Source organism: Brassica rapa, chromosome A06, assembly GCF_000309985.2.
Source record: "Brassica rapa cultivar Chiifu-401-42 chromosome A06, CAAS_Brap_v3.01, whole genome shotgun sequence".
NCBI lineage: Eukaryota > Viridiplantae > Streptophyta > Magnoliopsida > Brassicales > Brassicaceae > Brassica > Brassica rapa.
In genome coordinates, this window is record NC_024800.2 from 25,744,542 (window position 1) to 25,766,087 (window position 21,546).

The 21,546-nt window shown below is 32.8% G+C and overlaps 2 protein-coding genes and 1 pseudogene across 2 annotated transcripts; 1 reads left to right on the forward strand and 2 right to left on the reverse strand.

Moving 5' to 3' along the window:
- Positions 1-3,688: 3,688 nt before the first annotated feature.
- Positions 3,689-6,807, reverse strand: LOC103875347 (1,8-cineole synthase 1, chloroplastic-like). Its single transcript, XM_033273008.1, is given in 9 exon segments — positions 3,689-4,017; positions 4,364-4,615; positions 4,766-4,904; positions 5,200-5,234; positions 5,236-5,419; positions 5,520-5,898; positions 5,969-6,160; positions 6,163-6,235; positions 6,354-6,807. Coding segments are annotated over 9 exon segments (1,770 nt in total). The 5' UTR covers positions 6,561-6,807; the 3' UTR covers positions 3,689-3,708.
- A 497-nt stretch (positions 6,808-7,304) lies between these two features.
- Positions 7,305-14,824, forward strand: LOC103875421 (annotated as a pseudogene).
- On the reverse strand, positions 14,763-17,894 carry LOC103875348 (1,8-cineole synthase 1, chloroplastic). Its single transcript, XM_009153862.3, has 7 exons — positions 17,694-17,894; positions 16,950-17,226; positions 16,490-16,874; positions 16,180-16,398; positions 15,665-15,803; positions 15,307-15,558; positions 14,763-15,213 (listed from the first exon to the last, which is right to left on the reverse strand). Exons 1-7 carry the CDS (start codon positions 17,892-17,894, stop codon positions 14,917-14,919), a joined length of 1,770 nt encoding a protein of 589 aa, XP_009152110.1. The 3' UTR covers positions 14,763-14,916.
- Between the last annotated feature and the right edge of the window lie 3,652 nt (positions 17,895-21,546).

Here is a 21,546-nt window from a genome sequence, read left to right on the forward strand (position 1 = left end):
TTTAAAATATTTTTCATTTGGTGTTGGTTAACAAACCAACACATATTGATTGTCTATAGACATTCAAGCAAGTAAAATAATATCGTATGTAACTCATATTTTATTTGATGGTCTTTTAGTTGTTTCGAATAGTTAGTTTAATTTTATATATGTCTACCTTTTATTTTATAATTATTATTTTAAATAAAAATTTAACTTCTGATATTATCCCCAATATATTAATTCTGGAGCATTAAACATTTTTTGTAGTCACGTGTCACCATGAAAATGATTTTTTGAATTCTTAGAGAAATATGTTGGTTCATCTTATCATATATTATATTTCTTCTGTTTCAAAATACTTGATGTTTTGGGTATATGCACAAGAATTAAGATATACACTATTTCCTAAAAAAGTGACATTAAAAATATAAACTACAATTAATTTAGCCAATCCTTAAAAATAAGTATAAAACATCATTGGTCTTAAAGTTTTCAATAAAACTAAGATTAATATAAAATATCAAAACATCATATATTTTGAAACATTAAAAACTCTCCAAAACATCATCTATTTTGGAACGGAGAGAATAATTTTTATTAAACTAACCATCGAATTAATTAATAGTGTACAAAAGAATATTCTCTATTATTTCTTTACATAAAAACTACAAAATTACCTAATATGATTGATATATATCGCAATTAATGATTATGAATAATAAATATTTGATAACATTTTTTTATTCTCCATACTTTTAGTTCAATTTTATATTATTAAAAGAAACTAAAATATCACATTAATCAAAAAATAAAATAAAAATTAGATTTTTTTTATATGTTATCTTTTGAATTTTTTAAAACGACTATAAATCACTAAAATCTAAATTTAATTGTTTTGATTAATGTGATAGTTTATTGTTATTATACGGGAGATTTTGGTATAGTTGCCAGTTTTCTTATACGGTAGATTTTGGTATAGTTGAAATCGTTTGTTTAAATTATGGATTTTGTTGTTATTAAAATATTTTATTGTTACTAAACGAAAGGATTTAAATTTGGTTAAACGGATTTTATTTATATATTTTGTTCAAATATTGCATATGTCGATCTTGTGGTAATATAAATGAATTAAACTTGTATGATATAATATAGAGAATTGTTGATTAATATAAAGAATTCCATTAATTCAACATTTCATTGCTTTGTTTTGGCTTAATCTTTAGCTATACGTAAAGATGAAAAGGGTTAGGAGAATATTAAAGATTATGGTTTGATAAATTTCATCCGTAGACATTGGCAAGGCATTAAATAGGAATGTTGCATTGATTGTATTGATTTCTAGAACTTGATTTAATTGCCGAGTATGTTAGATTAATTTAGGATATCTGTATTACTAAAAAGGGAAAAAACAGAAAACTTAAATATGTGTTTAATAATTAACTCAATGGCATTTTAGTGTAATTAAATTGTAAGTTAAAGGGATAATTATTTGTACTTCTGTTTTAATAGATTAGATACATATTTGTCACTGATTTCTATGTGTACGTAATTTGTATTTTAGACAAATGATAACTTGGATACACTGACAATTCTTTCTCTATGGACAAATTATACACTGATAATTCTTACTTTTGTTGCAAATAATATTCTTACTAATAGCGACCACCACTCATTCAATGCACATTTTTGTCGTGGTTTAAAGCAATTCCAATGATGAAGATACCTACATTATTTTCTTAGTGATTAATATACAATAGTCTTGTTTTTATTTAATTTTTGTGTGTTTGTACAAATGGTTGCTCAATTAAAAATATTCTATTTTGTACTTAAGAGTTTCTACGTGAGTTCTCTAAATTTCTTCGGCAAAAAACTATTCTGACACCTCTTTTCAGCCGGACCAGTTCTTATCGATGGTAACATGGACATTTATCATGGGTCCATAAATTTTTTTGTGTTATTTTAAAGATTTATTTTAATTTGTTAAATTATTAAAAATGTCTATAATTAAATAAATTTAATTTACTTATTAAAAAATAAAATAAGAAGAAATTTTTATTTCACCATTAGTTTTGATATATTTTTTTCTATTTATTTAAGGTTTTAGATCATTTCCAATCATATTCTATTTTGTACTCCAAACATCATATTTGAGTAAAATATATTCCAACCACATTCCATTTTTAACTCCAAAAGGAATAATGGCTATGGTTCCTCCATTGAAACCTTTTTATTTAGAGAATGATCTTTTAAATCTTGAATATTTTATTTTATACTTAAATATTTAAAAATAGTACAATAACATAAAAATATGATTTCCATAAGAGATTAATTAATAATTTTACATAAAGATGCATAAACTAATAAAATATCAAAACTAAACATTAAAAAAAAATCATAAAATAAATAATTTAATAATCCAGTAAATTATTTTTGGAACCGCTAAGATCAGTGAAGTATCGCCAAAACGATGAAAATGACTGGTTTTAAAATTTTCTTCTTCAATTTAGGTAAATCAAAGATAAAGAAACTCATTATTCATTACGAAATGCATCAATTTACCATTTGTGAAAAATATTCCAATGCTCATTATTGAACCAAAATATGATATCTTATATATGTATTATTGTAGTTTTTAATAATAAATGTTTAATTTAAATGATTTTTTTTTATGGAAGTTATGTAAATCAGATTAACCGGATTAAACTATGACTCAAATAATTCACCGATTCGTTATTCAGTCTCTGGTTTCCAAAAAAGTTTTTCTATTTTCTTGATTTTTTAATCACTTAGAAACTTATCTTTTTTTTTGGTAGATCACTTAGAAACTTATCTAGAACCTGCCCTAGGTTGGTTTTAATGTCATATTTCAAATACCTTTTGAAAATAGTTTTGACGCTCCAACCACCAATATCATTTTCTATGGTTTATCTCATCCATCGGTTTCATCTTTTTCTGACAGTGAGTGCATTAATTTTTGAAAGATTCAAAAATTAATTTATTAACAAATTACCACTGTAATCACCATAAGATTTTTTCATATCATTTTGATTTCATTCTCAGGATACTGAAAATAACTTTAGATAAATCACCGATCGATAAATTTCTCCATATCTCAAGCACACTTATATATTTCGTAAAATTCCTTATATTTCGGATTCCTCTATGTTTTTAGAATTTTCTTTCTCTCCTGTTAGTTTGATTTAGGTTCTTCTCCTGTCTCTGGGTGGTAACTTGTACGACACTGGCTTATGGTTTCGTAAAGGTATCATACCTTTGCCGACTTTGTGTAAGAATATGTTTAATTCAAGTTTTAATCTAATAGATGACAGAAAAAAAAGACAAGACTCCAAAAAGTAGATGCACTCTAGATATGTATGTAACCAAATTAATTATTTTCAGAGACATGCACCACTATATACAGATTTAGTGTCTTCGTTGCACGCCAAACTTTCCCGAACGCACTTGACTCTAAACTCATTTAAGTTTAGTTCTGACCAAATTTAAATGCTTCAGCCAACATTGTTAATAGCCTCTCACACCCGTTCATTTGTGAACATTGAGGGAAAACGATTGTAACGACCCAGTTTTTACTAAACCAGTATTAGAATTGGGTTGATTATTTAATTGGACTAAACCAAAATAATTATAAAACCAAAGCTATATATAAACCATATGCATCTCTTAAGGGAAGTAGAAGATGAATAAAAATCAGTTTAAAAAAAAACTTTACCTCAATGGGACTGGATTAACAAGCAAGGACATGACACGCTCAACAGTTTTTGCTTTGTCAGGACATCCATGACCATCACCGTATTGATACATGCACTGCGACATGCGTGCCAGGTTCACTGCGGCTTCCACAAAACCTCGAGACAGTAACGAATAAGTGCGTGCCATTTTTGTTTCGTAGTTTATTTCATCCCACGTGTCACAAATCATCTGCTGCACGTGTGCATGTGCCTCTTCCTCCGACGCTCCCGTCTCGTGCGTGTAACATTGGGCCGATTTGAGAACATCTCCTCTCGCCAATTCATCCTTACATAACAATCAAACACACTCATTCGCTAGCAGACACGGATATAAACCATAGCGTAAAGTGTGCCCGCCTAGAGAGACCACATACATTATATCTATATTTTTACATTTTTTTAATATAAGGGTTCTAGTTTGTAAGTTAGAGAATAAACTTAACCAGCCGCCTAAGCTTAAACAAAAGTAATTGTTCTTTTGTTTTTGTTGAGCAAAATGTAATTTTAAGACTGTGGTTTGAATATATCTTCTCTGATCAGCTCAAAATTGAAAGCGTTTGAAGACTGTGGTTTGTAAATAGCAAAATGTAATTTTAAACACAGGACTAGGTGTTAGAAGATATATTCTTTACCCGCGAAGTTCCAAGGTCATTAGCCAGACGAAGGATGGTGGCCGAGCATCGGACAATTTCTTGACGGTGTTGAGATAAAGTCTCCAAGATTTGAACCGAAATTTTGTCCGAGAAAATGCAGTAAAAGTGAATCAATATCGTTGGGGCAGAAATTGAAATCCAAGCATTTTGCATGTATTCTTCCACGCCTGGTTTGTATCCTTTTTTGTACCACTTTGCTTCAACTAGGTATGTATTACATAGATCTGCCCACTAATTTTCACAAAAAGAAATTAAAAAGAAACTCTAATAATATATTTCAGTTATAATTTTTTATAATTTAAACTTAACATAGATCTGCACATTACGTTTTACAAAAATTATAAGAGAAAACTATGATAATTTTTCAGCAATTAAACTTACCGATTTTCTTAGAAAAGGGATGACGTCAATATTTTTATATTTGAAAATGTCACATCCAATACTGTTGATTTCATTGAACAGAATAAGAAAACACAACCTCATGTATTCGGGGAGCTCATCAAGACGATTTACATCCCAACTGCACAATATATACGATTGTTTTCTAAACAACACTTTTGAAAAAAAGATCAAAGAAAATAAACGCACAATCCTTATAATTTATCAGCAATATCTCGTTACTTTAAATAAAAATCGGAGTTTAAATAATGGTATTCATGAAAATCTCTTTGTGAGCATGTTTCAGTTCGATAAATAGTTCTTTTTCCAAACAAAAACCGCAGTAATATTTAAATATCCTTAATTTTCAATGCTCCATTTTTTTTTTGCAATGTACCAACAAAACTAAGACGAAATTTGAGTAGTAGAGTCCTTACTTATGAACCATGGCAGTGAAAAGTTCAAGCTCCTCATGGAGTGCCATATATATCGTAAATGTCGTCAATGGTTGTAACAAGTGCATTGACTATACTCATGATCCGTCGTATATTTCCAAATTGAGGTTCATATATTAATCCAACGGTCCAAAAATAATTCTCGACTATTCTGTCTCTTACAAAAGGAAGTTGGTTAACCAAACACGTTTCCTTCCACCAGCTTCATGTCATTTAAAGAGAGAGGATTAGAAATAATATATACAATAAATATTATGCGAGATTTTGTAAAATATATTGCTTTTATTAGTCTATTTAAATACCTCGATACGTATTTGAGATCTTCTTGATGAGCAATTTGTACGATATTGAAATCGAGTTTGGCAAATTCGATCAAGACAAGATTCGTGTCATGTTTATTGTCGTACGAATCTAAGTACCACCTCGTTTCTAGCCTTCTCATTCTCCAATGGTACGGCATTTCTAGCGCATGAATCGCCTTCTCACGTACCTCAAGGTTACAAGTTTCACCATCAACAAATTTTCTTATTTGTTTTTTTGCAAATGGTCTGATGACTTCACGCAATTTAATATCCGATTTCGTGGAGAGATATGACGCTTCATACAGTGATATGATACTATTTATATCGTCACTCTTGAACGTTTCACTTTCTATTTTGTCGATTATCACATCAAATATATCTGAAAATTAGCGGTGTAAAAACGGTCGTTTTAGCTAATAGGATATAATATATATATATATGGTACTAACCTTCTGATACATGAAACCCATGTTGTCTAAGAAGTCGAAATTCTAGGGACGTTGCATGCAAATCTTCTTCTTTGTCACATTTCCAGACGCCTCTTCCATTTTTATGATGAAAATCCATTAAAATGTTATTTATCTCTACCTCAAAATGATATGAAATGCCAAGTTTTTGCAAATCGTCTATGAGCTCTAATTACTCTTTGTCTCAGCACCAAGCATCTTCCTCACTTTTTCCTTCAACAAATCTCTAGCTATTACTTTCTCTTCTTTCTGTATGCATCGTAATTAATTAAATCTTAAAGACTAGTATTAAAAGACATGTAAAAAAAGAAAAACAGAAGCTATCAGTGATGCATGTTTAATACGATATCCTCGTAGACGTAACTACCGCATATTTATTATTGATAGAGAGGAGATAGCTATGGTCCCAAGGAGAAGGCTGATAGTTGCCGGAGCGTCGACGGAGGACATCAACAGAAACATTATCCGGCGTCATTTTGGTCATGGATCTGCATATGAAACTTGGAAAACGAAAGTTATTATGAGTAATAGCATTTTGGTAGATAAGAGCTGATGTCATATATAAACTAGCCATGTATTTAGACTTAAGAGTATTATTTCGTGGGTGAGACGAGACAGACGACACACATTCGTTTATATAGAAACAAGAGTGAATTATAAGCAAAAGTTTTCAAATTTGGGATCATTGGATAAACCGCAGAGCATAACCGGTTCTGAGATTTTGAAAATTTTAAATGTTAGATTTTTTTATTACAAATTTAAGAATCTATATTTATGTAAATTATTTTTATAATTTTGAAAGTTATAAACCAATGTTTCACTTACATGTATGTCCAGGACCGGTCATGTGTAGAGTCCACACTAAATTTCCGAATTCATGAATCGGGTATTAAATCATAAACTTATGAATTTTTTGCCACTAAGTGATGCAAAATGTTTAGTAATATGAAATACTAAAACCAAGATGATTGCAAACATTAAAAAAAAAAACTAAAAACTAGCTTTAGAGAGAAAAAAATATGTTTTTCTTTTGATTATTCTGTTCTTTCCTCTTTAAAGGGATAAAAACAAACATGAGATCTAACCAAACCTAATTGTCACCCGCATATTAATTATATTGTATCATTTTGGGCAATGTTAGTCAACAAAGCAATGACCCCTTTAGGTAGAGTCACTCGCATGTATAGACGTGAAAGTTGAAATCAAATAAGATATATTTTTCTCCGAAACCTAAATACGTATACCTCATGATCCTCGTGGTGTCGGTTCCGTGTCAATATGACAATATGACATAATTTGGTTCCTTAGGAAATAAAACATGGCCCGCTCAGGTAGAGTCAGTGGTATGGGAAATAATATTCATATCATTTTGGGTAATCTACAATCGAAGCTTAGGTAAGTATTATCCGATTGCTTTTCACCGAAATCAATATTCTTACTGAATAGTCATCGCCATGCGCCACACACAATCGTGATTATGATTGTGCTATGTGTTTCAGTCAACGGTACATGCTATTTAGCGGGAGAGAAACATGCGACGAAAAGGTGAATCAACTCAACCTGCATCAATCCTTGCACACAACATCGACAAACAAATCAGAAACATGATCCCGTGTATAAGAGGGTTAGGGGGAGCTGAAGTGGTTCGCCACTAGATAATCTACAGTGACAAATATCAAATGTTCTCTGTTGTTAAGTCTACTATTTTTCAAAAATTACAACAGTTTAAAAGTAGAATTGCATTCATTGTAAAAAAAAATTGACATGAATAAATTTAACATTTTCAAATAAATATATAACTAAATGATCATTGGGTTTTCAGTGATTTTCTTACAAATATTCTTTTAAAATATGTCTACAATGGTTTTATTAGAAAATAAAAGATCTGAAGATTATAGAAAATATTATAATGAGGTTTTTTTTGGGTCCGCTTAAAACGATCGAGTTGTACGCATTTAGTAAAATGTTTTTGGCGGTTTGAAAAGATAATGGGAAGAGAAAGAACTTACCATAACCTCCAATATACCTTCTCCACTAAACTCCACTCCTTACTGTGATTTAGCTTTGGTCAGGAACTCATCAATACCAGGAAACAAGAAGACCGAGTCCTTGCATAAGAAAAGTTACTACAGGGATTCAACCACATGTTACACTCTACCACTACGATCATCCTCGGTATCTCGAGAATGAATATGGAGGATGGCTCAACCGAAAAACCATGTAGGCTTTAACAAAATTTTTTTTTTTTTATACATATTTCTAAAGGAGATCAAAGCAAATAGTCGGAATGTTCTGTGATATTACGTAAAAGAAAGTACACAAACTATTAAAGAAGCTTGATAACAACGAAACAGAGAGTACCGACAATTTAGGAACATAATGGAAAGAGTAGGCCACTACGCAACTACTCAACTACATAACAGAAACAAACTTCTAAAAGATAGCTAGACTTATTCAACATCAGACTTAGTAGCTTATCCAACAAATTCCTCCCCTTAAACTGAATGCTCTAGAGCATCAGTTTAAACTTCCACACGCCACACCTTGCATCCCAAGCAATCTTCTGAGCTTCTCAAACTGATCCAGCTTGATCGGTTTCGTCATGATATCAGCCACCTGATCGTTTGTACCGCAGAACACTAGCTTCATGATCCCTTCACTTGCCAAATTACGCAGATAATGATACCTGACGTTGATGTGTTTAGTTGTCCGATGCAGAACAGGGTTCTTTGATAACTTGATCGCAGAACTGTTGTCACACATAACATCCATACACTCTTCATCTATCGCTCCCAGCTCCTGCAGTATTCCCTTCAACCAGACAGAGTGACACGCAGCTGATGTTGCTGCAACATATTCTGCCTCAGTAGAAGATAGTGTAACAATGTCTTGCTTCCTTGAACTCCAACAAATGGCTGCTCCGTTCACCAGAAACACGTACCCGGATGTGCTTTTCCTATCATCCACATCTCGAGCATAGTCACTGTCCGTAAAACCCAACACAGACAAACCTGATGACCTTTTGTAGAAGATTCCTAGATCCACCGTTCCTCTTATGTATCGCAGAACCCGCTTGGCAATCAACATGTGTTCCTCCTTAGGATCAGACATGAAACGCGATATCAGACAAACTACAAACATGAGATCAGGTCTCGTAACCGTGAGATACATCAGACAGCCCACGAGTTGTTTGTAGAGAGTTGCATCAGCCATTCTGCTCCCTTCCTTTGATATTACAGCTCCTGGAACAATTGGATTCTTAACCGAGTTGCAGCTCCACATATTGAACCTCTCCAAAACTTCTTTAGCATACTTCTTTTGACAAATGTGAATGCCCTCATCGCTTTGATTAACTTCCACACCAAGAAAGAACTTCATCTTGCCCATATCTGTCATTTCAAACTTTTGTTGCATCGACCTTTTGAACTGAGCACACAAGAGTTCATCATTCCCAGTGAAAATCAGATCATCTACATAAATGCTTACCACCAAGATCTTGAGAGCCGATTTCTTTAGGAAGAGGGTATGATCATAGTCACTTCTTTGAAAACCTTCTTTCTTAAAGTAGCTCTCAATTCTACTGAACCAGGCCCTTGGTGCCTGCTTTAAACCATAGAGAGCCCTCTTGAGACGATACACCTTGTCCTCCTCCCCTGCTCTGATAAAACCTTCAGGCTGATTTACATAGACCTCCTCCTTCAGTTCCCCGTAGAGGAAAGTGCTCTTAACATCTAGCTGGTAAACACACCACCCTCGTTGAGCTGCAACAGCAAGAAGACTCCTGATAGTATCCCATCGAGCAACAGGTGCAAAGACCTCCGTGTAGTCTACTCCTGGCGTTTGTGAATAACCTTTCACTACCAGACGAGCCTTGTACTTCTCCACCTTCCCTTCTTCATTTAACTTCGTTTTGTATACCCATTTTACTCCAATGGCCTTTGCTTCGTGTGGTAGATCTACAAGTTCCCAAGTGTGATTCTTCTCGATTGATTGAATCTCTGACTTCATGGCTTCTTTCCATCTTTCTTCTCTCACAGCATCATGATAGTACATTGGATCATCGCTGCAAGCGTAGAGAGCAAGATGCATTCCAGTTTCTTCTTCACTCATTTCTTCTCTGCTTATGAAATCTTGCATCCATCCAGGCTGCTTCCTCACTCTCCTGGACTGTTCTCCTTGTTCATATCTCTGAGTCACTGCAGTTGGAGCCTCTGTATTCTCTGGTTCAGCCTCTGTTTCAGCTTCATCATCGGTTTGAGCTACATCATCACCAGTTTCAGCTACGTTTTCTTCTTCACCAAATTCTTCTTCATCTCTTTCTTCTCCTTCAAGAGCATCATCGTTATCTCCCCAAATGAGATCATTCTTCTCTGGTGTGCTTAACTTTCAATCCCACTTAGCATCTTCTTCAAATATTACATCTCTACTTACAATGACTTTGTTGGTGATGGGATCATATAGCCGGTATGCTTTTGACTCATCACTCACGCCAAGTAGAATGCATTTGTGGCTACGATCATCAAGCTTGATTCTCTTTTGCTCAGGAATATGAACATGCGCAACTGATCCAAAGACTCTGAAATAATCCACCTTTGGTTTGATTCCTGTCCATCTCTCTTCAGGAACCTTGTCACTTACAGCTTTCGTGAGGCTTCTGTTCAGAACATGCGCTGTCCATCTGGCTGCATCTGGCCACAGTGATCTCGGCATTTCTTTCTCATGAAGCAGACAGCGAACCATGTTCATGATTGTTCGATTTCTTCTCTCTGCTACTCCATTTTGTTGGGGAGTGTAGGCTGCTGTCAGTTGCCTCTTTATGTCGTTGTCCCTGCAGAAAGCATTGAATTTTTCTGAGGTGAATTCTCCTCTCCTATCAGTTCGCAGTCCTCGAATTACTGTCTTGGCTTCCTTCTCAACAGAGACCTTGAAAAGCTTGAAGGTCTCAAACGCTTCTGCTTTCTCTGTAAGAAAGTACAACCAAGTTTTCCTACTGAAGTCATCCACAAATACCAACAAGTATATTTTACCACTTTGAGAGATCGGAGAGATCGGCCCACAAAGATCAGAATGAATCAACTCCAGCTTCTTGGTTGCTCTCCATTTGCTTTTCTTTGGAAACTTGCCTCTCTTTTGTTTTCCCACATTGCAAACCGTGCATACTTTTGTTTCATCCTTAAGACTTGGTATTCCTTTTACCATTTGCTTCTTCTGCATCACCTGAAGAGATTTGTTGTTCAGGTGTCCAAATCTTCTGTGCCACAGCATTTCCAAGTCTTCCTCATCCATCTTGAAGCACTTCTCGGCTTTCAGCTTCTTCTTCTTTGCGTGAATGACAAACATGCGGTTTGTTGTCATTTGAGTCTCGACAATCAGTCCTCTCTGAAAGTGATAGATTTTACAGATGCCATTCTTGATTGTTATCGTCAACTGTTTCTCTTGTAACTGACCCAGACTCAGAAGATTATTGGTTAGATTAGGAACATAGTACACATCAGTCACCACTTGTACTATCCCTTCTACCTCAAACCTCACTTTTCCCTTTCCTTGTACAGCCATCCTTGAGCTGTTCCCCAAGCGTACATAGTGTTTAAAGCTCTGATCAAGCTCCACAAACCAATCCTTCTCTCCTGTCATATGGTTTGAGCATCCAGAATCAAGAAACCACTTCCCTCTCTCTTCTTCAGTACTCAGATCAGCATATGCCATCAACAGTAGCTCTTCTTCTTCTTCGTCAACCTCAGCATAGTTGACACCTTTCTCATGGCTAGTGCATTCAAATTGATAATGCCCTAGCTTTCCACATCTGAAACAATTTATGGTTGCCCTATTCACATAGGATCTGCCTCTGCCTCGTCCTCTGTAATTATTTCTTCCTCTCTGAGAATTCCATCTTCCTTTTCCCCTAGTGTTCCTTGGCTCATACTCCACTTGTAGAACTTGTTTCTCACTTTTATTTTCAGTCACCTTGCTCTCATGTATTTGCAGGGAAGCCTGCAACTCGTCCACCGTGAGGCAATCAATATCCTTTGATTCTTCAATGGAGCAGACTACAAAGTTGAAGTTCTCAGTAAGACTCCTAAGAATCTTCTCAATGATCTTGACATCTTCCATGATTTCACCACAAATCCTCATATCGTTTGCTGTCTCCATGACTCTAGCAAAGTAATCGGCCACTCCTTCTCCAGTTTTCATCTCTAAGGTCTCAAAGGTTCTCCTAAGCCTTTGGAGTTGAGCACGTTTCACTCTACCACTTCCTTGATGCTTGATCTTCATAGACTCCCACAACTGTTTCACAGTCTCCTTGTTGGTAATGGTTTTCAAGGTTGTTTTGTCAATTGACTGAAACAAGTAGTTCTTGGCCTTGAGATCTTTGAGCTTCGCTTCTTCAAGCGCCCTTTGCTGTGCCGGACTTGGCGCCTCATGTATCCTCAGATCTTAAAAGCCGGGATCGATGGTGCTCCAGTACTCCTTTGATCGAAGGAGGTTCTCCATGATCAAGCTCCAATGATCATAATCGCCATCAAACTTTGGAACCGCTGGTGTAGTGAAATGTCCAGCATCTGCCATTGTTTCTCCAGTGTTTTTCCTCTCAAACACTCAATGAATGGATTTCGCTCTGATACCAAATAAAGGAGATCAAAGCAAATAGTCTGAATGTTCTGTGATATTACGTAAAAGAAAGTACACAAGCTATTAAAGAAGCTTGATAACAACGAAACAGAGAGTACCGACAATTTAGGAACATAATGGAAAGAGTAGACTACTACGCAACTAAACTACATAACAGAAACAAACTCCTAAAAGATAGCTAGACTTATTCAACATTAGACTTAGTAGCTTATCCAACAATTTCTACAAAAAAAATATTTGATGTTATTTGCTATCATTGCAGCGAAGACTTTACTGCTTACGCAGATGTTTGCTTCAGAGAGTTTGGGAACCATGTCAAATTCTGGACCACGATCAACGAGGCTAATATATACACTATCGGAGGCTACAGTGATGGTTTGTTACTGCCTGGTCATTGCTCCTCACGAAGTAAATGCTCGTCAGGGAACTCTTCGACTGGACCATATATCGTAGGCCATAACTTGCTTCTTGCGCACGCCTCTGCTTCAAGACTATATAAGCAAAAGTACAAGGTATATTAATTCATTATATATCTTTTGGATAACCCTCTCGCGACCGTGTGAGTATTTCTCAGGATATACAGGGAGGTTCCGTACGTAGGCTTTAGCGTATTTACGATAGGGTTTACTCCTTCTACAAGCTCCACGAATGATGAGATCGCAGTTCAAATAGCTAAAGCTTTCATATTCGGATGGTGAGTCAGGCACCAAAGGTTCCAAAAGCTTTTCTTTTTGAAATCGAAAACAAATAGCCCCAAGGTTCTATTTAAGCTAAAAAGATGATAAAGCATGCTCCCTCCATTTCGTTAAGATTAGATGTTTTAGAATTTAATTGTTTCACAAAAATGATTATTTTTTATTAGTTGAAAATATAAACTGAAAACTTCAAAAAAATTATTGTGTTTATTAAACTACTATTGATATAAAATTAATGAAACTGGTCATTACAAAAAATAAGACATTTATAGTAAATGTTTAATACATGTTTGTTAATATATGTAAAAGCACCTGAAACTACATTTAAAAAAAAAACAGTAATAGGTACATTCTTTTCTTTAAATTCCAGGATGCTTGGGCCTCTTACATATGAAGACTATCCCGATGAAATGAAAAGAATCGTTGGATCAAGACTACCAGTTTTCACAGAAGAGGAATCAGCATTAGTTAAAGGCTCTTCTGACTTCGTAGGAGTCATTCACTATCTTGCAGCTTCTGAGACTTCTGTCACACACGTCAAATCCCAAAGTCCCGCTGTTTTACCTCGATTTATTTTATTTTTGCTAAATCTTCTCTTCTTTGTTTTACTGCTCGGGAGGACAGTCATTGGGAGCTATACATCTTTCCACGTTACTAAGTTTTAAATACTCAAGTGTTCTCAATCCATCTTATTAGCTGTTTCTTGTTTTGTTTGGACAAGTATGCTATTGTTCCATGGGCTATGGAAGCTGTCCTGGAGTGTATAAAGGAGAGCTATGGCAATCCTCCTGTCTACATTCTCGAGAATGGTCTCTCTCTCTCTCTCTCTCTCTCTCTCTCTCTGAATTTATCTGACCTATCTAATGTTTTGTCGTCGTTTTCTCAATTCCTTTGCCAATTCAAACGAATGTAGGTACACCGATGAAGCAAAATTTGCAGGACACACCAAGAATTGAGTTCTTACATGCTTATATTGGTGCTGTGCTCAACTCCATTACGTAAGTGGACTTTTCTAGTTGCATCCTGTCTTCTCTTGTTAATGTAATAATGGAAGAAAATACATATTACTACTTGTAGGAACGGATCAGACACGAGAGGCTATTTCGTATGGTCCTTTATGGATCTATATGAATTACTAAGCGGATACGAGTATAGTTTTGGATTGTACTTCGTGAATTTCAGCGATCCTCACCGCAAGAGAACTCCAAAGCTCTCTGCTCATTGGTACTCTGCTTTTCTCAAGGACAACACCACCTTTCTTGGTTCACAAGGCATCGCGCAATTGCAAAGCAACTTTTCTTCTCCCTACTAGTAATGTTGCATTGATGATATATCTTATGAATCTGGTTCAGATTTGAAAACAGCACATGTGTTACCTAGTAGGCCATTGTAACAACTATAAGCTTCCTTGGAATATCATTATGAAGATTTGAAATTAAAAGGGTGCATTATCATAAAATGGACCTTATGATTTGCATTGGTCTAAAGTTTGAACTTGGATGGAATTGTGTTGCTTGAATAAGCCTCAGAGTGTATCACCTTATCTACTGATTTTGTATATATGCTTTTGAGTGGTTTAAAATGTAAATTTAATTATGTTTTAAGTTAATCCAACGGGACTGGACTAACAAACAAGGACATGACACGCTCAACAGTCTTCGCTTTGTCGGGACGTCCATGACCATCACCGTGTTGATATATGCACTGCGACATGCGTGCCAGGTTCATTGTGGCCTCCACAAAACCTCGAGGGAGTAATGCAATTTTTGCTTCGTAATTCATTTCGTTCCAAGTGTCGCTGATCATCTGCTGCACGTGACCACGTGCCTCTTCCTCAGATGCTCCTGTCTCATGCATGTAACATTGAACCGATTTGAGCACGTCTCCTCTCGCCAATTCATCCTACAGTTTAATGAACTCACTAACTCGTCATATTATCAATTTTTAGAAAATATTTTCTTATCGTCTAATATTCTTATAAGATACGATATTTACCGGCGAAGTTGCAAGATCATTAGCTAGACGGAGGACGGTGGCGGAGCATCGGACAACATTTTGTCCGTGTTCAGACAAAGATTCCAATATTTGAATTGAGATTTGGTCAGAGAAAACGCAGTAAAAGTGGATTAACATCGTTGGAACCGATGTTGATATCCAAGCATTTTGCATGTATTCTTCCAAGCTTGGTTTGTAACCTCTTTTGTACCATTTTGCTTCCACTAGATATGCTTTACATAAATCTGTCCACTAATTTTTAACAAAAATAAAGTGTAAGAAAGTAATGATTAATTATTTCAATATATATGTTGACAAAAAAAAAATTATTTCAATATATATAAATATTAAAACTTACTGATTTTTTGAGAAAAGGAATGACGTTGATATTTTTATGTTTGAGAATATCACATCCAATGCCATTGATTTCATTGTACAAGACACGAAAACACAGCCTCATGTACTCGGGGAGCTCATCAAGACCATTTACATTCCAACTACAATATATACGATTTGTTGGTACAATAACGCTTTTGTAAACAAAACCTTGAAAAATAAATTATCAAGTTATTTAATCAACATATCATTGTTTTTGTAACTTCTATTTCAAAAATATATTTTTGACTATATTTCTAAAATATTATATTATAATAAAAAGGCGAATTCATAAATGTATACTCAAAATTTGCGAGTGAACCTGTTTTAGTTTAAAAATATTTCAAATAACAGTGGCAACAATAGTTTTTTTTTATAAACTAATAATTTGTTATATATTAAGTAGACATATAATTCAATCACTAATGTATAATTAGTTCTACTTATTACGACCAACCAAGAAAACTGAGAAATTTGGTTAGATAGTAGAGTCCTTACTTATCAACCATGGCAGTGAAGAGTTCAAGTTCTTCAAGAGTGCCATAAATATCGTAGATGTCGTCAATGGTTATTATAAGTGCACTAATTATAGTCATGAATCGTCGTGTATATCCAAATTGAGGTTCATATATTATTCCAACGTTCCAAAAGTAATTCTCGACTATTCCATCTCTTACAAAGGGAAGTTGATTACTTAAACATGTCTCCTTCCACCAGCTTTGTATCATTAAAAGAAGATGATTAAAAAGAGTAAATTTCGTTGTGATATATTAAAAATTACTATGTACTGCTTCTTTTAGTCTATTACCTGGAAAGGTATTTGAGTTCTTCTTGGTGAGAAGCTTGTACGATATTGAAATCAATTTTGGCGAGTTCCATCAAGGCAAGATTCATGTCATGTTTCTTTTCGTATGCATCTATGTACCATCTTGTCTCCAGCCGTCTCATTCTCCAATGGTACGGCATTTCTAAAGCATGGATCGCCTTCTCACGTGTCTTGTAAGTTTCATTATCACGATCACCATTAACATATTCTCTTAGCTTTTCTGTCGCAAAGGGTCTGATGACTTTATAAAGTTTAGTATCCGATTTTGAGGACAGATACGACGCTTCGTATAAAGTGATGATACTTTTTATATCATCACTCTTGAACGTAGCACTTTCTATTTTGTTGACGATCACATCAAATACATCTGAAACAACCGATGGCGTCATCAAATAATTCTGAACTTTACATACAATGAAGTTTGACTTATGAAGATACTAACCTTCTGAGATCTCAAAACCATGTTGTCTAAGAAGTCGGAATTCGAGTGCGGTGGCATGTAGATCTTCCTCCTTGTCACAATTCCATAAATGTTTTTCATTTTTGTGATGCAAATCCGTTAAAATGTCCTTTATTTCTAGCTCAAAATGATGCGAAATCCCAAGTTTTTGCAGATCATCGATGAGCTCTAATTGCTCAAGACGGGTTTTCAGCTCAACATCAAGTATCTTCTTCATTTTCTTCTTCAACACATCTCTAGTTATCACTTCCTTTTCATTCTGTATCCATCATACTGTGTCTAGTCAATAAGGCTTTAAACTGCTATATAACTCTATAAGAGATGTATAAGTGAAAAGTTAACATAAAATATAAATTAAGAATTATCACCATATAATCCGGGTTAATATATATTTTTTTAATCAAATACTAAATATTAGTTCCAACTGATTCAAATTTAATGGATTTTGATGGTTCACGTATATTAAAAATACATTAAATTTTGATTATAAAAAATATTATTTTATAATTAATAATTTTCAATAATCTTAAACTATTAGTAATTCGATAGATTTTATTTATTTATTTGGATTTATAACTTATCAATTTTAATTAATAAAAATGTATACAAACTATTTTCTAAACAATTTTTTTTGAAGTATTTATGGTAACTGACAGAAATTGAACTATAAATTTGTTCTCAAAATAGTGAACATAGTACACGAGAAAATGATTAAAATAGTATTACCGCATATTTAATCTTGATCGCGAGGAGTGAATGATGGTCCCAAGGAGAAGGTTGATAGTTACCGGAGCGTCGACAGAGGTCAACAGAGACATCATCCGACGTCATTTTGGTCATTGATTTGCATGCGAAACGACGAAGACGAACGTTAGAGGTGAAGGCATTTATATAAATAGGAGGCGAGGACATACAGAAAGTAGCCATTCAATTATAAGATTCTCTCTACTTGGTGTTTGAATACACTGGACAACACAAAGGTTTATATACACGGATCAGTTAGGTAATACTGCTTGGCAAATATGTGGTGCCAAAATGAATCATCTAATGCATATAGTTCTAAATCTAATTATCAGCCATATAGTTTTCTCCAAAACGCAAATATTCGGTCCAGTTACATCATCTTCAATGATCCATCACTTTGAGAAAAAAAAACATAAAAAAATGAGAAAAACATTTTCCAATAGTGCATTATTTTAGTGTTAGACTTTGTTATTTGTAAATTGATTCTTCAATTTTATATAGTTTTGTTTTATATCTAAAAGATTAAATATAATATTTGTGTTTTATGCATTAACAAAATTATTAATATTTTATAATACAATTATAAGGCGATAATCAGGACCTGGTCAGAGAGGATGTAGTTTATATAAATAATTTCACATTATTTTAAAAGCTAATTTATGTACAATAAAGATATAGTTAAATAACATTATTTATGTCAAATTTGTAAAAAAAATAAAATAATAAGAATCATTAGTTGATGAAAAAAATTATTAGAATTAATAATATAATATATTTAAAATATGTTTTTTAGATGGAAAGTGAAAAAGAATATTGGAATAAAACACAATTTCATTTTAGATTTATCTCATTTTGAAAGAAAAATGATGTCAACCATCAGAAGAGATGCTCTTAAATATCATATCAATGTGTTGTATTAGATATTTAACCATCTCATCCTGTCATGCATGTTAGGCTACAAAACATGGCCGGCCATTAAGATAGATTCAAACAGTTGTCAATCTATGTTAGGGAGGGGCAGCTGCACATCAGGATGTTTTAGAAACTAGTGTAGTGTTGTACATATTTTTGGTATTAATGCTCCTTTTGAAAATTCAGATTTATAATGGTATTAAACAAGGTTTTATAGTTATGCCTCGGATTATACGTATTTCTAGATCAGCCATTCGATTCAACGCCCGGATAAGTTACTAAGAAAACTTCTTATTGCTTTTCCCTCTTTGTACAAAATCAGTATTTCAACTGAATAGTATCCGCAACTCATTAAATGGGCAAACATATTGATTTACTTTTTTTTGGCAACCATATTGATTTACTTTAAACAAGTAAATAACTTGGGAAAAAAACATTTACTAAAAGTTTGTATAATAATATGAAACCCCAATAGAAGATATTGCCAACGAGCTTTGTTGGATCCAATTGGTGTTTGTTATGATGGTTCAGAAGAGTGGTAAAAGATAATGGTTACATGGTTTCAGTTCAAGTGTGAGAATTTTAATTCAAGTAACTTAACCGCTGTACATTGAAATGTGCGGTATAATATACATGATCATATATGTGTATATATAGTTGCTTCTTATTTACTCCGTTTAATAAAAACCAGTGATAATCCGCGCGTATGCGCGGCTGAGATTTTTAAATTAATGTTTGTTTATTAAATAGTTATAACATTTTGCAACACTACAATATTTATCGATCGTAAAATGACAGATACAACATTTGTCTCTTGTTGAAGAGTTAATGGATTATAGCTCATTTTAATTATTTTTAAGACTTCATATGCATAAAAAGAAATTAAGTTTTACGGAAGACACAAATCACCAAAACCAGATATACAACATCGATTGTAAAATGACGAAAGGGGATTAGGTTTTCTACTCTCGATTTTTTTTATTATCGACTCTCCATAAGTAATTTCATTTTCTACTTCTATAAAATTGTGCTTTCGTTCTCGTTTTTGTTTCACTGATATAAGTTTTTTTTTACCTTTTATGTGAATTTAGCGAATTGCATAAATATCAATTTAAAAAGATGGACATATGTAAAAATTAGTTCAACTCTATATACATATCTAAGAATCAAATTTTTGAAGAAAATCACCGGCAAACTCTATTCACAGGTTAGTGTTCAAATCTAATATATCAAGCTATTATAGAATATAAGTGTAGACTCTAAATATAAATGTGTGTCTAGTATATATTTACCAGTTCAGTCTAAAAATCATCTAATTCTAGAACAACAAAATAATTACTTATTTTATTAACTTACGCTTTTGAGGTTTAGTTACTTAAGATTATACCGATAAATATATATATATATATATAATATTATATCATTCTAGTATATGTAAATTATGCATAAACTAAGAACTGTTTGATTTATTAAATGATAAAACTAAAAAACTTATAATAAATAGTTTAAATCTCATATTTTTACAATTATAATAGCTAGAAAGGATATTAGGGAGAAACAAACATTAAACGAATGATCAAATCTCTCATTCTTCAAATAAACTCAAAAGGTGTCATAATATTTCATTAAAAGCTTTTAAAAATAAAAATCAAGACAAAATATTTAATCTGAATGTAATAATATATATATATATATATATATAATGCTTCCAATATTAAAAACTACTTCGATTTGAAGAAGTATATACGATTTCATTTCCATACGATTTATGATCATTTGTATCTTGCTTGAACAAAAAAAATTAAACCATTGATCACAAAATTTATAGTGTGAGACTTTTACTATTTTTAGTAATTTATAGTCGTTTAAAAAAAATCTAATTTTTTATTATATGCTTAAAGTGATTACTTAATTTCTTTTAGTAATATAAAATTAAACAAAAAAAAAGAGAGGATGCAAAAATTGTTATCAAATATGTATTATTCATAATCATTAATTGTCATATACTAATCATATTAGGTAAATTTGTAGCTTTAATTTAAGAAAATAATTGAGAATTTTTTTTTTGTACACTACTAATCAATTTGATAGTCAGTTTAATAAAAAGTATAATATATATTTATATGGACCAACTTATTTTCCTAAGAATTCTAGAAATCATCTTAATGATGAATACATGACTACGAAAACATGTTGTAATGCTCGATGATTAATACATAGTGGATGTATCTTTTTAAAAATTGTTTCAAACACTATATTTTTGTACATTTTACCTACTAATAATGATTGACTGTAAATATTTTTAAAATAATTGTATTTACTCAACTTTTTATTAGTTTAGGATTAGGAGAAATTTCAACTTCACCACAATTTTGATACCATTTTTCAAATTTATAGAAAATAGAAAATAGCAAAAATTATATATTTAGTACTGAAAATTGATTTATATTTTATTAATATATGTGAAAATTCAAAACTTGCATTATTTTGAATCAGAAGAAGTACTGTTTAGTAAAAGTATATTCGATCAACATGGTTTCGGAGAAGAAGCTTACTAAATTAGTGAGTGATGTTAGGTTTGTTCCTGTTTTTGGTTTGGTTGGATACCCCTTTTTTTCTCAATAATCTTGACGATACAGCTTATTAATTAGTTAAATGTTTGGTCCCACACACACACACACATATGTATATAAAAAAAATAAAAAATATATATATATATATATATATGTATAATTTTTTAAAAAATCAACACACTGTTATAAAATTCTGCATTTATAAAAAAATTATGTGTTTCAAATTTACGTTCTTCAAACAAAAGCCATATAAAATATCTTCTAAAAGAATAAGATAACTTGTTTGAAAACCTATAATTTGGTTACAGTTTTTCAAAAATATTTTAACATTTGGATTTTATATTTAGTTT